This window comes from Acanthisitta chloris, unplaced genomic scaffold (assembly GCF_000695815.1).
Source record: "Acanthisitta chloris isolate BGI_N310 unplaced genomic scaffold, ASM69581v1 scaffold24, whole genome shotgun sequence".
NCBI lineage: Eukaryota > Metazoa > Chordata > Aves > Passeriformes > Acanthisittidae > Acanthisitta > Acanthisitta chloris.
Window position 1 is genome coordinate 22,609 of NW_008669673.1, and position 12,582 is coordinate 35,190.

The 12,582-nt window shown below is 40.9% G+C and overlaps 1 protein-coding gene across 1 annotated transcript in view; it reads left to right on the plus strand.

Annotated features, from left to right (window-relative positions):
* Positions 1-1,272: 1,272 nt before the first annotated feature.
* Positions 1,273-12,582, plus strand: part of SRPK2 (SRSF protein kinase 2) — a gene marked incomplete at its 5' end in the record, with an annotated part of 46,444 nt that continues 35,134 nt past the window's right edge. Inside the window, 4 exons of the mRNA XM_009073391.1 lie at positions 1,273-1,424; positions 9,008-9,116; positions 9,659-9,746; positions 9,918-10,005. Coding sequence (XP_009071639.1) covers positions 1,273-1,424; positions 9,008-9,116; positions 9,659-9,746; positions 9,918-10,005 — 437 coding nt within the window. The remainder of the gene's footprint in view (positions 1,425-9,007; positions 9,117-9,658; positions 9,747-9,917; positions 10,006-12,582) is intronic.

Sequence of the window (12,582 nt, forward strand, 5' to 3'; positions counted from 1 at the left end):
AAGCTTTATGTGGTTAAAGATTACATAAATCATAGAATCATAGAATCAACCTGGTTGGAAAAGACCTCCAAGATCATCAAGTCCAACCCCACCCTTGTCACTAGACCATAGCACTAAGTGCCACATCCAGTCTCAGTTTGAAAACCTCCAGGGATGGTGAATCCACCACCTCCTTGGGCAGCACATTCCAATGCCTGAGCACTCTCTCTGTAAAAAATCTCTTCCTAATATCCAACTTAACCCTCCCCTGGCAGAGCTTGAGTCTGTGCCCTCTTGTCCTGCTGCTGGTTGCCTGGGAGAAGAGACCAACCCCCACCTGACTCCAACCTCCTGTCAGGGAGTTGCAGAGGGTGAGAAGGTCTCCCCTGAGCCTCCTCTTCTCCAGGCTGAACACCCCCAGCTCCCTCAGCCTCTCCTCATGCCACTTATGCTCCAGTCCCTTCACCAGCCTCGTTGCTCTTCTCTGGAAGAAGAATTTATTTGTATGAAGTATGAATACAAAAAATAACAGCATCAAGCTTCTTTGGAAAAGGCTTTCTTAACTATTTGACAAACAGGTGTCCTACACCCCTGGACTGAAGTGCATTGAAAATACTCAGTTTCAAAATGTGTCTAGTTTGTAGCTATTTAGAAATACCAAGTACAGCCTTCCTTGGAATAGAATATCAAATGTATTTCACTTCTTTGGTTGTTTCGTTCTGAGTTGCAGTAGCAGGACAGTCAGAAAATCATCTGTTGGTTGGCAATGTTGGGCTTTAAATTTCATGCATATTAAAGCATGTGGTATGTGCTCTGGGAATGCTTCATAGGCTACCTAGGAAGGTTAATTTTGTTCTCTTTCTAATAGCTATTTTCGGTATTTTGTATACTGGTAGAGCTTTCCATAGTCTGGCAGCAGCTACAGATGAAAAGTGCATTAAGGTTTGGGTCAGTGTTGCTACAAGATTGTTTCTTCCTGCACATTAATGAGGTCTGTGTGCTCAAGAAGATGTGTCTAACATCTCGTTTGCTTGTCAGGGGTTTTAGAAGCTTGTCCATACCTGATTATGTACTTTTGCAAACTGTTCTAGTGAGTAAGTCCAAACTCACTTGAGACCTGCTCTTGGTTTGTTCCTGTGCCTCTGTCTGTGCTCCCTAGGGGTTCTGGATGGAAAGATGCCGGTGAAAACATCTCACTGGTATTTCCCACAGCATTGCTTGCTCCCCTCTGAAGGGCTGGGTCACCCCTGTGAGGAACCTCTTCACTGAGTGTGTTCTCCATTTCGTTTTCAGGCCAGAGCCTCAGCAGAAAGCTCCCTCTGCACCTCCACCTCCACCCCCACCCCCACCTCCACCCCTGCCGGAGCCAGCGCCGCCGGAGCCAGAGGAGGAGATCTTGGGGTCCGACGATGAGGAGCAAGAGGATCCCGCAGATTACTGCAAAGGTGTGTGCAATTCACCAGCCTCAGCCAGGGTAAACTCCTTGCAAGGCTTAGCTCTGGTTCTTGGGAGGGTTTTATAGAGCTGATCTTTAATGATGGAATTTATTTATGCAGTAATTACGAGCTCAGTTCAGGTCCAGATGCATAATTGCCTTCAGCTTTAATTTTTCACTTAGCTGTAGCTTGTTTATGCATTTGGCAATAAATATACAAGTGATGCATCCTTGTTTTCTTCCTGATGTCCTGGTTATAAGAATAGAGTGAACTTGATGTGAGTTGTAAGAGAAACAAGAACAGCCAAAACAAACAACCTCTTGCATATTCCAAAAGGTTCTAAAATGCCTCGATGCCTTGAACAGCATCACCTACATGTGTTTTTTAATCTATGTCTTTTTTTTGTCCCCCCTTCTTCTCTCATCTGCACCAGCTTGAGATGTTCCATGCTTGTTTTCCACCTGTATTTCACAGACCTCAGCATTGCCTGAGGCTCACTGCATCCAGTTTAGCTCAATTTCCTTAATTTTTGTATTGGTTATATTTATTTCTCAATTGTTAAGGCATGGATGGCTGAAGGCATGGCTGCAGTGCAGCAATGTCAGTGCTTAAGCTTACTTTAATGCCACTGATAAAGTTGCAAGTCTCTTCCCATTAGGGTAAAATGTATACTGTACTTACCTGAAAAAATCATAAATAACAGGTCTGTCAACTCTGGGTTATCTGTTGTAGTAGATTTCAAGATTATGAACTTACTTTAGGAAACATCAAAGTTTTATCACTTGAAGTTAATGCTTTTGAGCAGCCTAAAAGCACTCTATGCACACAGACTATATCTGGTATTCTGTGTTCCTCATAGCAAGAAACACTTCCTGTGTCACATATGATAATGTCTTCTTAATCAGGAGTTTCTGAATAAGCCTGGAGATGTGCTATTTTAAGATGTTGAAAATGTTCCCAGCCTGGAACTAGTGCTTTGTATTTTCAGATTTAACGGTGGAAAGTGACTAACTCATTTTGGTGTAAGAAGTTTTATTAGTACGTGGTATTTCAAATGTAGTGGAAAGTGACTAATTCATTTTGGTGTAAGAAATTTTATTAGTACGTGGTATTTCAAATGTGTAAGTGGCTTCCAAGGGCAATAGTGAAAACCAAACAGTAGACTAAATGTTGAAGTCTGCAGCAGGGAAAAGAAAAACAGATCACTAATACATGCTCAGGTGGTTTGGGTTTTTTGGGTTTGTTTGCTTGTTTGAATTATTATTTTTGTTGCAACACATTCGTTCCTTAAGATAACTCTTTTAGTATCTGTAACATCTTCCCTCAGTGAGTAAGGATCTGGTTAAACATCTGTTTACTTGTAAACATCTGTATTTGCCTGAGATTAAGTGTTTCAAGGCCTCCACTTAATTCTTTCCTGAAGTAAGGATTACATTTAATTTCAAACAACCCATTGTTGTCTCTGTTTCAATATCTCTTGCAAAATGTCATCATGTGCAGAACCGAGATCACAAAACAAGCACCAAAATAGTCTAAGTTGAGAGCCTGATTGTGAGTTACCTGGTTAACTAGAGTCTCTCAGAGTACAGCAGGTCAGTAGTGAGAGCTCTGTGCTTTGCAAATGAGCTGCATGTTACACTGAGAATACTTGAAAGCTTCCTGAAAAATTAAAGGGAACTCCTGTATGCATAAAGGTTCTTTTGAATCCTCTGATCCTGAAACTTGGAGTTGATGGAGGTACATTAAAGATGGTTCAAGCTTTGGTTCATTTGGGTGTCATGATCATCACTTGTTTCTACAAGAGCAGTGCTTTTGTTGCTTCAGTAGATGATTTACCTATTATCTGACCCTAATTTCCTGTAAGGCTGAGCAGTACCTGTCCTGCTTTTATTCTGCTGAGGTTGAACTGAAGGGAAGGTCACCACGAGGATCTGAATTGAATGGCCAGATTGGAATGATCTGGGGCTGTAGAGACTTTGTGTGTTTTATAGGGAATGAGTAAGTTACTCGGTAAAGAATTCCAGGGATTGCTTTTAGATATAATATTCCATTTTTTGAGAGGTGTTTTATTAGTTTGAATATCCTTTTTTTTTTCTTTTGGGTCACCTTACCTGTATTTACAGAGTGGAAGATAAAGATTTGGAAATTATCATTTATTACTGGAGTGTCTCTCTCATTAATAATTTTGTGTTCAAAATGGCAATCTTCCAGGATTTTTGAGTGAGGCACAGAGCATACTCATCTCTTCTCAACTCTAATCTAAAATTTCATAGGGAGGCAATTTTGATGAGTAGTATGCAATTAATTTCTTCAATGAATTCAGCTATGACCTGTTAACTGCACTTCCCATTGCCGCAGTATTTTTGTTACTAATTTTGTTTTTCAGAGTGTGTTACTGTGTGCTGGGCTCACATTACATGGTGGTTAGTAAATAGTCATGGTAGTATTTTTAATCAGGAAATTGGATTAGTTTGAATTAGCACCTGATGTGAAAGAAACAACTAACAGCCATCCGTGTAAAGCAGATTAACCTCTGTTCCTCCACGGCCTCTGTTTAAATCTGTGACATGAGCTCTGTTTGTGTCACTGAATTTACCACAAGTGCTTTTCAAGATATTTGTTTCAGGAATGGAAATATCAAAAGTCCAACTGTGTGATTTTTATTTTTTTCAAGGGGTACTTGGACAGTGAAGCTAGTTTTTCTTTGTGTCTGAAAAGCCTTGAAACACTTAGAGATTTTTTTTCAAGAGCTTGTTGTGTCATGGATGTAATTGGAGTTTTTTTCTTCTCTGATCATCTTCTTTGCCCCCTGGAGATGTCTCCCATTCATCCAGTTCACAAAGGGAATAATTCCTTCCACAAACATCCAACGAGCCAGCTACAATTACCAATACATTCAGGAGACATTCAGGAATAATGATCTCATTTTTCTGACCCTTTTTCTTGTGTGCATGTAGCTAGCTAGCTGTGAGAGAGACTCCTTTTTCCCTGTGTGCACTGCAGTGACTAGTACAACAGGGTTATTTTAATTACATTATCAGCAGTACCACTTACACATTGTATATTTTCCAATGACAGGATTGTTTTTCCAGAAATACATGATTTTTCTCAGCCCCTGAATTTTGCACAGGTGCTTTCTTGTTACTGTCGCTTAGAAAGACTTTCTGTATCATGAAGAACTTAAATAATGGAATTCATCATAGGATGGCACCAGTTTTTACAGTGCATTTATGTGTTGTTGCCTGGTAGTTCCCTACCTGTAAATGCATATGTTGCTGGTATGAATAATCAGGGACTAATGTGTACGGGAACAGTTCTGATCATTGCCAGAACTGTTCCTCTTGTGGCTTGGGACAGTGGAAAGTATCTTGTGGAATATATATATACTCAGAGTATATGCTGCCACTGCTGGCACCTGTCACATACCCTGGTGTACAACTATAATTAGTTATGACAGTGCTGTAAGGCCCAAAATAACATGCTTTTACATATATAGTATTGTTATGCTTGCAGTACATAGAGTTGGCTAAAATAGCTTCTCAACCCCCAGTTTTTTAATTTGACTTTGGTGGTTTTGTCTGATTTCCTCTGTATGGTGTTCTCTTTTCTGTCTGTGATGGGAAGAAACCATCACAAGTTCTTGATTATTTTTGGCCCTTTGAAGCACAAGTATGCCAAAAGCTATCTGCAGAGAGGCAGACTTACAAGGCACTAAACTATTCTTAGAAACATATTTTTACCTGTATTTAAAATCTTCAGCGTTGAGTGCTATGCTGTTAACATGGTAAAAAAGCAGCTGCTGTGTTTAGTGCAAACAAATTCCTTCTGGACATTGCTTTATATACTTGGAAGGCACATTTACATCCTTCTGGCCATGCAAAGGATTGCATGAATTGTGGGTGCTTTCATTTACATCTGAAGTCATAGAACTGTTAAAGAAGTACTGAATAGAACTAGATTTTTAGGCAAATTGTAAAGAGTTCCAGACATATGTGTTGTTGAATTTTAAAATCTGTTTGCAAACCATAAAGAAGTATTAAAACTAGGTGTTAAGATAGTTTTCAGGTTTTTAGTTCTATCTATTTGCAAAAGAATAATTATTATCTAGAGGATAATGTTTCCATGCAGTGATACATGCAGCACAGACCTGAGATCAGAAGAAATGATGCTGTGATGGTGAGTTATGTGGAACTCTCACAAAAATTTTGCTATCAGGTCATCAGACTGTGTTCATTTTACAAACATTTTCAGTAATGAAAAGGTAAAATTCTTAATGTTCTCTTCACCTTCCACTCACATCCATGACTTCATCATCCCAGATAGAGTTTTATGGGAAAACTTTACCAAAATAGTAGTATTTTTGTTTGTTTGTTTTAAACCAGGTGGAAAAACTTTACCAAAATAGTGGTATTTTTGTTTGTTTGTTTTAAACCAGTCAATAACTGTCTTAAACAATGGTGATATTTATCCAGATTGTTAAATATCTTCATCAGCTGTTAGCAGAAGGACAGTTAAATAGAGAAATTAATATTTAGTTTTGTTCGTAATGTTTCTGTCAGTACAGATTTGTGTATGTGTGTTTATTCAGCAAAATTTCTATGAGAAGCTGCAATAGACTTGGGCTTCATATGTGGCTGATAGTGGCAAATGAGCAGCATAATAGTCACCACTTGCTCTCAATAAGTCTGTGTTCCCTCTCCTCTCCTGGTGAGTAAATCCAGTTGGATGTCCCAAAAGTGCTCTGTTTCTTTATGTGGAAAGTGAGGAGTTGCCACGTGGCAACATGTTCAATCTTACTGAGGTTGGCACAACTCAGCAGTGGAAATGAACCTGTGTTTTTAGGTTACTAGGTGAGCTTTCCACACAGCTTCTCAGGACCATTTCCTTCCCAGTGGTGGAGGCCTGGGTAAGTCTTCCTGAAGGGGCAGTTCTGAGACTTAATCCTAGTCTGGGTCCCTGTGTCCTAGTCCTGCTGTAAAGACTTGTGCTGTTCCTGAGCTAGGGCCTTCTGTTTCCTTTGCACTTTTTTAACTGCAGTGTTGGTGTCTGTGTACCTAATGATGTGTGAAATGAAACATTGTGCCTGAGAAAGACTTGGGAGTGATGGTTGACAAGAAACTCAACATAACCTGGCAGTGTGTGCTCACTCACAGCCAGGAAAGCCAACCAGATCCTGGGCTGCATCCAAAGGAGTGTGGCAGCAGGTCAAGGGAGGTGATTCTCCCCCTCTGCTCTCGTGGGACCCACCTGGAATACTGCACACAGTTCTGGTGTTGGAGCAAGTCCAGAGGAGGCCATGAAGTTGATAAAAGGATTGGAGCATCTCTCCTATGAGGACAGGCTGAGGATGCTGGAACTATTCAGCCTGGGGAAGAGAAGGTTGTGTGGAGACCTCATAGCACCTTCCAGTGTCTGAAGGGGCTCCAGGGAAGCTGCAGAGGGACTCTGTTAGGAGCTGCAGTGACAGGACAAGGGGCAATGGGTACAAATTGAAAGAGGGGAAATTTAGGTTAGATATTAAGAAAAGGTTTTTTCCTGTGAGAGTTCTGAGACACTGGCCCAGGTTGCCCAGGGAGGCTGTGGCTGCCCCAACCCTGGCAGTGTTCACAGCCAGGTTGGATGAGCCTTGAGCAACCTGCTCTGGTGGGAGGTGTCCCTGCCCAGGGCAGGGGGTTGGGACTAGATGATCTATAAGATACATTCCAACCCCTAAAATTCTGTGATTCTATGATAGTAAGTGTACAGTTCTCATAGGTTGAAAGTTTAAAGGTTCTTCTCGTATTAGGGTCTTCAGAGATTTGTCCAAAATTTTCATGATGAAACTTCATCACCTTAGTGCTAGGCCAAAGGAGCTGAGAGCACACTCTGTGTGTGTCTGTGCTGGCTGTGCAGGTCAGACTCATTGTGGGGTGGGTGGGCACTCCTGACCCTCTGTGGTGGTGTAAACTGGGAGGCAGGTGGGCAGGGAGGTGTGTGGGGTCAGTGCATCCGCAATTGTTTGTTGCTGTCCCTTGGCTCAGACCTGCCCTGCTGAGCTGAACACTTGAGTGCTGCTTCCCTGGTGCTGTTTGAGTCTCTGCCAGCAGGATCATGCAGCTGCAGCCACGTCAGATGGGTCAGATTTGGCTGAAGCTGTGAGCAAACCAGAGTGGCTGCTGTTTGCTGAGCTTGAAGTTACACACTGACATCCAATATCAACCCTGTGTGTGTTTTAGAGTTTGTTAGACATACTAACATCTAGTGTAGTACATTATTTAAGCTTTATCCTTCTGTTGAATATATAATATTTATAATTCTGTTTTACGGTTGTGTTAAATTTATTAATCTGCTCTGGAAGCATTTGAAAGAAGTTGGTAAATAAACCCTTGAACTTCTGTTAAGGCAAAAGTTGTTATTAGCAGAAAAAAAAATATCCAGATTTGACATTGCTGTTCCACAGATAAAAGGAGATAAGAGAGAAGTCCCTGATCTAAACCCAAGGAATTTAGTAATAAGTTCATATTGTTGTCTTAACTGGGTACCAGTTTTAACAAGATTTCCAAGGGATTTAAAAACAAATATAGCAACTTAGAGAAAATAGTCTGAGGTTTTCCTGATTCTAAATAGAATAGTCAGTAACTGAGGATCCTGCCAAAGGAGAATTGGGGATGACATTGTGAAGGACCAGAAAGAGACACAGAAGTGACTCCTTGACAGTGCTCTGAGTCTGCTGTTGATGATGTCCTGGAGAATTACATGGTGCAGCTTTATCATTATTTTGCAGTTTAGGCAGAATTGTGAGTGTTATTGGTGTGTTAAGGGGTGAATAAGAATCTTGTGTGAACACTGTCTTCTCTGTGTTCGACTGGGAGGAGGAATAAAACAATACAAAGGAAGTAAAAGGCTTCATTACACCTCCTCACCCTGTCTGGAAACCTGAGCTCCAGCTGCTCTGCCCTGTTGGCCTTTCTGCCTGATGGGGCTTTGGATGACCTGTGTGGTGGTGTAAGTTAGGGCTGCACATCCTGGTGACTAAAAAGCAGTTCAGGCACAGCCCATAGCTGTCTGTTCCCTCTTCTTCCTCACCATGAACCCCTCAGACATGAGAAAAATGCACTGCTGCTGTGGGTCAGGAGCCAAGCAGAAGAGCATCAATAAAGTCTGCATTGTTCTTAACGTTTTCTCAGGAAGTGTTTTATTGCTGCTTTTATTACTAGAAAGCAAATGGGAATTAAAACAATCTCTGTTGAGATTCTGCAATCATCCAAAATATGTTGACTGGAGAAGCTTCAAATATGATAAAGAAATAATGTAGATCTTTTATGTACTGTCTGTGAAGTGGAAGATAAGCCTGAGGAAATAGAGAACAGATGGTAATATTACCATAAATAAAAGCCGTAAGAGAGAAGGGAGAATAAACTCTACAATAGTTACAGGACATGAGTTTTTTCCCTCCAGGCCAAGCAAGGCAGAACTATTAACATTAAAGTTTTCTTTAGATTTCCTATTTATAGAGCAGAACAATTTGAAGAGGACCATTTATGCTACATGAATTACTGGGAATTATTGTTTGTTTTCTGAATATTCTCTTTCTCCTGGTTTTTCCACAAAAGGAGGCTATCATCCAGTGAAAATTGGTGATCTTTTCAATGGCCGGTATCACGTTATTAGGAAGTTAGGATGGGGACACTTCTCTACAGTCTGGCTATGCTGGGATATGCAGTAAGAAAACTATTTAATTTTCTTAATATGTTACTTACTTCTATTTGCAGTAATTTTTGTTTTACATGCATGATAAAGTTATGTAAAGATTTGCTATCATTTTGTGCAGAAAGATGCCTACACTCTTATTTTGCTCTTGATTGAGGGTGTAGCTTATAAAATCTCTCAGAAATAAATGTGATTCTATTCTGGACAAATTAGGTTTGCTTATTGAATTTGCATGTTGTCTTGAACATGTGAGAATAAGCTAATGCTTTTATTTCTGTCGTATCTTTAATGAAAAAAATATAATTATCTCTTGATTAAATGATAAAATGTGTAAGCAGATTCCTCTTTTAAAGACATTAGCATCAAGGAGACAAAATAGTCAATAAATTAATCTGTTAACAAAGTACTGTTAAAAGTTACTGTTAGGTGTAGTTTCAGGATGTTCTGTCAGAATACATTAGACTGTGAAATACTCTATTTAAAATTTCCCAAGCTTCGGAGGATTTTTGTTTTAGCTCAGAGCATGTGTTGAAAATGTTTCTGTTCTCTCCAAGGGGAAAAAGGTTTGTTGCAATGAAAGTTGTAAAAAGTGCCCAGCATTATACAGAGACAGCCTTGGATGAAATAAAGTTGCTCAAATGTGTAAGTATAGGACTTTATTATACCCTTTTCCCCCCCTCTAAATAGCTGGTTTATTATGTGTTACCATGTTTTCTGAAGCTCCAAAATGTTGTTTATCTGGAAATCTAACTAACTAATATTTTAAAGGGATTTTTTCCCCCTAAAATGTCAGTGCTTCCATTTTTGGTTTAGGTTCGTGAAAGTGACCCTAATGATCCCAACAAGGATATGGTTGTACAACTAATTGATGACTTCAAAATTTCTGGAATGAATGGAATTCGTATCCTTTTGAAAACGTGGCATCTTCACTAAAAATGGTCTGCTGAGATAAGTAAGCATTTAGTTCTGGCTTTTTTCTAGTCAGTCTTACTTGAAATACATAAAGTAACACCACCAAAATACATGTAGATGCGAAGAGTTGTCCAGTGTGTAATGCACTCACTGGAGTGAAAGTAGCTTAGCTTTTCTAAACTCAGTGCACAATTCAAGACAAATCCCATGAATCCTGTCATGGTTTGGTAGAAATAAAGATAGTTAGTTTACTTAAAAACTAGAGTTTTGCTGAAAACAAATACTGTTTTGCTCTAGACTGGTAAAGTGTCAGTGTCATAAAGGTCGTTTGTTTTCTTGTGGAAAGTGAGAGCACATGGGGATTCTTAGGATTTTTAGAGTCGTAGAACCATCCAGGTTGGAGGAGACCTCTAAGGTCCAACCATTAACCTGTCCCTCTGCTGGGTCCCCTAAACCATATCCTCCAGTGTCAGATCCAAACACCTCTTAAACACTTCCAGGGATGGTGACTCCACCACCTCCCTGGGTAATATTCCAGTGCCTGAACACCCTAACAGGGAAAACATTTTTCCTAACATCTCACCTGACTCTGCTCTGTCTCAGCTCATGACCATTCCCTCTACTCCTCTCCCTGCAGCCATGGCAGGAGAGACTTCTCTCTTTAGTGATATTCTTTTGGCCAGGTGTTAACCTCTGTTTTGGCAAAGGTTGTAAAGCTTTGCTTTCAAATGCTTCCTTAAAAAAAAAATGGTGGGAAAAAGGAGAGAGACAAAGTAAATAACTGAATATTGTTCTCAGAGAAAATTTTGGGTCTACAAATATATTTGATTTTAGAGTTGAGCTAAACTGAGTTATCCTTGCTAATTATATTTGGTATTTTAGCAGCATATTATATTACTGTGCTTTCATTTACTGTTACAGCTGGTATTTATGTGTATGGTGGTTGTGTTTTGGAGCCCAAGCCACAGACCTCATCGTTCATGGTGTCATACTACCAGGCAGAGAGACAGTTCTTGCTCGAGAGAGCTTAATACTAAGTTGATTTTGATGATGTGCCTTCAGTCTTCAGCAGATCAGATTAAGGTACCTTTCACTGACTCTCATCATCTAGGAGAGTAATGTAGGAGGAATGACTGTCAGTGAATCTGAATGCTCCCTTCCTTCCAGAAAAGTGTGCAAGCAGTTTCCATCCCACTCATCTGTCTCTTGCCATTAGCTATGGAGGCTATGTGGCAAGTGAGAATGAGTGTGGGGTCAAGTATGCTCAGTTGTAGACTGGTGTCTTAACTCCTTTTCCTTTGTCCCATTTTGATTTGTTCCCTGGTTGCTTCAGTGGTCAGCTACCATGGTGCTTAAATGTTGGTGAAGTGAGTGTAGCCCTGGGTGGGCTCCAGGTTTGTTTTTGCTGGAGGACCTTTTGGACAACCTGCTCATCTGTCAGGATGTTGGTGGTGTAGGAAGATCCTGGGCCTTGCAGGGCTAGTTTGCTAACAGTTAGTACACAGCTTTTCCCAAACTCTCAGTTGTGGACAGTCCAGCTTACAGCTAATGTTCTTCAGATCAGGGCAGTAAATCAGACAACAGTCACATTTCTGCATACCTGACTCAAATACTGAGCCTGCTGTATGTCTTCTCCCCATTCCAGTTGTCTCCCCAGTACTGAGCATGCCTTGAGTTTGTCTGAGTCCTCCCAGCAAGATGTTGCAATCTTTTTTTTTCAGGTAGACATCACATTTCTTTCTTGTGCCCTTTCCTCTTTATGTCTGCCTCTACCATTCATCTTACAACTTCCTCCTCAGTGCCCTCCCCTTGCCTCTCAACTATTCACTTCCCTGCACCCCTTTCTCTTCTGGTTGCTGGCAGGGCTCAACACTTCTGTATGTGCAAGGAATGGCAGGAATGTGCACTGGAGAGTCTGCAGCAGCAGTGGTCTGAGGGACTGTGGGTGGATGTCCTAAATTTCATCTCTGAATGTTGCAGTGTCTTGCCTTTCTGAAATCTGTGTTGCTGTAGCTCTGCAACTTCACTGCGTGGGCTTGGTTAATAAGCCCTGCAGTGCTGATGTGCTCTGCTCATCCTTTGTGATGGCTGTGTGCTTTGCTAGCAGCTTATGTTCATTGCATGCTTGTGGGGTAAACTAACTGCGACCATTTCCTCTTCGGAATGGAACAGAGTAGATCTGATTGATGTGATAGGGAAATGACTATTCGGTGTCTCTTCTAATACAGGAATTCAGGAACGTGAAGTGAGATAACAGTTAACAGCAGTTATGTTACTGTTCTTCACTATGTGCTTTGACCAGCCCTGAGACCTTTTACAGAATCACTGCATCAGTTAGGTTGGAAGGGACCACAATGGGTCATCTGATCCAACCTCCCTTCTCCAGCAGGGCCACCCTAGAGCACATGGCTCAGGATTGTGTCCAGATGGTTCTTGAACACCCCCAGTGAGGGAGAGTTCACAGCCTCTCTGGGAAACCTGTTCCAGTGCTCATTGACTTCCTCAGATTCCGATGGAACTTCTGTGCATCAGTTTTTTACTGTTACCTCTTGTTTTATTGGTTTCC